The sequence below is a fragment of the Macrobrachium rosenbergii genome, chromosome 40 (genome assembly GCF_040412425.1).
Source record: "Macrobrachium rosenbergii isolate ZJJX-2024 chromosome 40, ASM4041242v1, whole genome shotgun sequence".
NCBI lineage: Eukaryota > Metazoa > Arthropoda > Malacostraca > Decapoda > Palaemonidae > Macrobrachium > Macrobrachium rosenbergii.
The window spans coordinates 1163287-1168286 of record NC_089780.1 but is presented as its reverse complement, the minus strand read 5'-3'; the positions used below and the strand labels follow the sequence as shown (position 1 = coordinate 1168286).

Below are 5000 nucleotides of genomic sequence, written 5' to 3'. Positions count from 1 at the left end.
GGATAAAGAGGTTACTGATAGCCGAGACAGTTTGGAAAATTCGCCAATTTAAAGATTCTGTTTGTTGCTGGCAAATGTTAATTGCAGCTGTTTGACCATACTAATGTTGAGAGACGTGATCACTCATTCAGCGTAAAATCATTACTGCCATTTCTGTTTTACTTGTAAATTTTATTCAATAAAATTTTCATTTAAACTTGACAAAAGTGATGGTTAAAATGATAAGTAATGCATTTCTCTACTGAATTTCTAAATTTAGAACTTTTTCCCGACAAAATATTGAAATTGATTAAGATTTTTCATATTATATACATAAATGTAGTATATCTATAGTAATATCTGATAAGGCATTTCCAAATATAGGAATTTAAAGTAAATATCTCAATTTAGTTTTTCTATTTTATATGAAAGGCTGGAAATAAAACTCTTATTGAAAACTTTTTTGATTCGCATTTGAAAGCTATTTCTATCAACTGCAATCTTCTCTCTCTCTCTCTCTCTCTCTCTCTCTCTCTCTCTCTCTCTCCAATCAAGCAAGCAAGTAATCATAAACATATGATTTAAAAGAAAAATCGTTTCATTTAAATGGGGTCCTTAAGGAATAAATTCGGGTAAATTGTCTATGGGTCTTGGTGACCTAAGGTCACTCAGCTCTCCCTTTTCACAAAGGCTCCACTGACAAGACAGCGGATTGGTCAAAGGGGTGATAGTGGATACCTTTGCCAAAGGTAGTGTTTGAAACGAATTTTAAACAAGCATTAATATATTTTACGTTAATATCTTCTTCTGCGAAAGGAGGTGGAGGTTGCAGCCTCATTCCTCGACTTAATATGAATAAACAGGAAAAGGATAAGAGATGAGGAAAGAATAAATGATGAATAGGGAATGAAAGAGATATTACATAAAACAAGAAACGATAATTGTAGATACAAACAATTTTAAAATGTCTGACCTCCTCAGCGTACAAAGAGAAAGATGTTTATTGTGTTTGTGTGTGTATGTATATATATATATATATATATATATATATATATATATATAGTATATAAACTGGAGTCAATGGAAAATATGGAACGTAATAAAGATAAATCATGAAGTGAAAGGGAAACAATGGAATACCGTAGGCCTTTCTTCGGATTACATGAAGGACAAGAAGTCGAAAGGGGCCTTGGCAGTACCCATTGTTTCGCTTCGTGGCTCTGTATATATATATGTATATGTATATATATATATATATATATATATATATATATATATATATATATATATATATATATAAAGATGCATGTATGTATGTGTGTGTAGGTGTGTGTGTGTGTGTTCCAGCATAACTATGAAGCACGGTGAGCAATTCCAACCAAACTTCGTATACATATGGCTTACTTATCTGGTAACGAATACTGTGGGGGTAAGACATCACTAGCGCCAAAGGGTACCATAGGGGTTGTGGTGAGAAAGGCTTCCCTGAAACAGAACTGGTTCTGCTAATAGTCTTAGTAGCAAAATAGACTCTACAGGTTTATCATACCTCTTTTCGGTATACGCATGACCTATTACCTGGAAAAGGATACTGTGGGGGTGGTAGGACATTACTGGCAGCAAAGGTAGTTGGGGGTGAGAAGGAGGTGACATGTAAAAATGACCAAAAACGCAGATATTGGTGTCTAAATCATAGTTTTTGAGGTCGCTGAGATGAATAGTGACACTCCCAATGCCTTTTCAGTCCAAGTTCAGCCCTGATGGGAAGGGGGGTGTGAAAGGATGAAATACAAAATGTTAAAAATGTTTGGCAATGTAATTGAAGCAACGATCTTAACAGGAAAGGGGGAGAGAGAGAGAGAGAGAGAGAGAGAGAGAGAGAGAGAGAGAGAGAGAGAGACAGATAGAGAGAGTTTATTAGTTGTCATTCAGAGTTTGCCCAGGCAACACCAGGTTGGTCAGCCAGTATGTATGTATGGTATATATATATATATATATATATATATATATATATATATATATATATATATATATATATATATATATATATATAATTTATATATGTGTGTGTATGATATTATAACAAATATCAGTGCAGGATAGCATTAAACTCCTTACTGCTAAAAATTATAAGAAAATAAAGAATTCTCACTAATCAAAACCGACCCAAGGATTTTAAACTTATAATACACATCTCCGTCTATTTTTTCAGATTCACTTACGAATTCCAGACCCCACTCGCAAATCGTTTCCAAATGTGGGAGGAAAAAATCGGCCAAAACCGCGTTGTCTCTGAGGAGCAGTAAAAGTTGTTTGTTGACTCAGCTTGTGTCGTCTGTCTCCTGTATTGACCAACGCCAGAGGAATCGACTTTCATTTGTTCTTCTGCGTCTGTTTCAATGTTTTCTTGTCAGACAGTATGCTCTGCCATCTGTCTGTTTGTTTGTCTGTCTACATGCTGTAGAGATAAAGTAGGCGACGATTAAGAACTCATTTTTGTGAGCTGAATGTAGTTTATAAATTCTCACGCGAATCTTGGATTCTCTCATTCTAAAGAGTTAAGAATTTGTAGCGTTAAGGTCTACAAAATTATTTTACGCTGCAAATACTGAGAAGAATTAAACTGCACTTACAGTGTCTCTGCCAATCGTTTGAGCAAAACAGGCTCGTACACACACAAATTATCGACACACTACCAGTGGACACCTCCTAACTGAGAGTTACGATTGTTTGGAATTCCACCACCAGATGAGACGTCTCTTCTTTCCTAGATCCTTAGGAACTCGGGGTCAAGAATTTGTTGGAAAATGTGCTACAGTTATATTTGCTACGAAAAAACAGTGAACAACATTCAACTTTGCAATAAATCAGACACAATACTTATTGCAGACAAGTTGCGTAGTAGCTATAAGCATAGATACAGAGAGAGAGAGAGATTTAACAGCGTATGGTAGCCAACCAGTTTGTGACGTGCACTGCCTGGCGCCATTCCTATGTGTTGATTCTTATGTAAGCAATGACGCAACTCATGCAATCTAATGGGAAGCCCTTTTCCTGACTTTCCTTTAAGACTGTCAAATGATTTATGCACCATTTACTAAATACAATATCTACTGTATGCAGAAATAGAGATATTTAATTTTTCTACAGTTAAGCCATAAAGTTTTGCAGATGTGTCGACATTGCAACATTATGATCATGCTGCATTGACAGCCAATTTTCTCAGCAGTCTTTAAAGACTGGTAAATGATCTATTCAGGATTTACCAGGGGCAATATTTACTATATATGTAGAATTAAGAATCCACATACAGTTCCTACGGGTGCTGCAATATCGTCATGAATTTTGTCTTGGCTACTTCATCTTAATGAACATTTGAAAAAAAAATAGTCTTTATATAATCATTATCAGTGTGTATACTCTAATACATACACACACACACACGCACATATATATATATATATATATATATATATATATATATATATATATATACATATATATATATACATATACATATATGTATATATATACTTATATATATATATATATATATATATATATATATATATATATATATATATATATTACAGTGTGCTGATTTTGGTTTGAGTATGGATAATAATTTTATTCATTAAATAAGAAATTAATTCATGCGATATGGTGGGATGGTGAAGAAGGGGTGCCACGGTGATGATTACATTAGTTAGGGTGCCATCACTAAAATAAGACTGAGAACCACTGCTCTAGAGGCAGAACTAATTATTATCGTTCTTTATTTATAAGTCAAACTGACAGGCAATAAAATTTGACAACAGTATGCTAAAATAATTGTTGTCTCCAACACTGTCATCCCATATCAGCTTCATCCATAGGTATAACGATATTATTGATAGCCTGATACCTATTAGCCAATATTCAATAGTCTGTACTGTTGGTTGGAATGAGAAGTAAAAAAAGCTCATCTAAAATGTAGTTTCTTTATTAGGTAAGGTTGCAATGCAACAAGAGCAATGCAAGTGAGCAACTGAAATCGGAGAGGGGAAGCAGCATACTGCTAGGTATTAGTTTTGAATGTTTCGGTTGCCACTTATCAATACATATGTGACGCAAGATACAGTTGCCACTTATCAATACACAATGTTACATACATGGGAGGTGAGAATACGTTATACAATGACAAATTCCCGTTACATATAGATTATAGTATCTACACACCTCCCTCCCCTTCACACTTGTACTCCCATTTCAAGCGGGTTCTTCGTCTGGAAAACCTGGGAGATCTATGTGGGCAGAGGACTCTTTTGTGTCCATGTGAAGATCCACAGCAATGTGAGGTAGAGGGTCATCACCAGAGGTTGATACTGGGTACAGGAAGAGCCGGTTCCTCCGGTATACTCTATACTCATCCACTGGGGAAACATACTTCGTAGTCCCTTAACCTGCAATGGCTCATGATGATCCCGACCTTGTCCCAATTGTGAGAAGTTGGATCTTGGATTCTGATTGACTGTCCCACCTCTGGCCCGGGTAGGGGACGTGCATGTTGATTGTACAGCCTCTGTACTGTACAACCTCAGCTCTGGCAGCAGCACGGGGATCGCAGTCCTTGGCTTTCTGAACCATTCCTGTGAGAATGACTGAGGATGAGCAGGCACACAGGAGTGAAGTGGGTGGCCATATAGGATTTGTGCAGGGGAGCGGCCCGTGAAGTTTGGAGTGTTCTGTAACTCCAAGAGTCCATGGTCGAAGTCTTCACAGTCGATGTTGCCGGAGGGCGCTATCCTCAGTATAAGATGCTTGACAGGCTTCACAGCCTTCACAGCCTTCATAGCGGCCTCGGCATGGCCACTGGACTGCAGGTAGTGTGGGGAAGTAAGATGATGTACTCCCCATCTCTCCATGAAATCCCCAAATTCATGGCTGGTTAATTGAGGTCCACCATCGGTCCTGAGACGAAATGGGACACCAACCTCCCTGAAATATCTGCAGAAGATCCTTATTGTTGCAGAGGAGGTAGT

General features: G+C 37.0%; 2 protein-coding genes across 3 annotated transcripts in view; both read right to left on the bottom strand.

Annotated features, from left to right (window-relative positions):
* The window catches only part of LOC136826026 (kin of IRRE-like protein 2), a 77075-nt gene that overhangs the window by 25809 nt on the left and 46266 nt on the right, over positions 1–5000 (bottom strand). The window lies entirely within an intron of this gene.
* The window catches only part of LOC136825992 (uncharacterized), a 1011-nt gene continuing 273 nt past the window's right edge, over positions 4263–5000 (bottom strand). Inside the window, exon 1 of the mRNA XM_067082851.1 lies at positions 4263–5000. This exon is cut by the window's right edge and continues 273 nt beyond it. Within this exon, the coding sequence (XP_066938952.1) occupies positions 4263–5000 (738 nt within the window).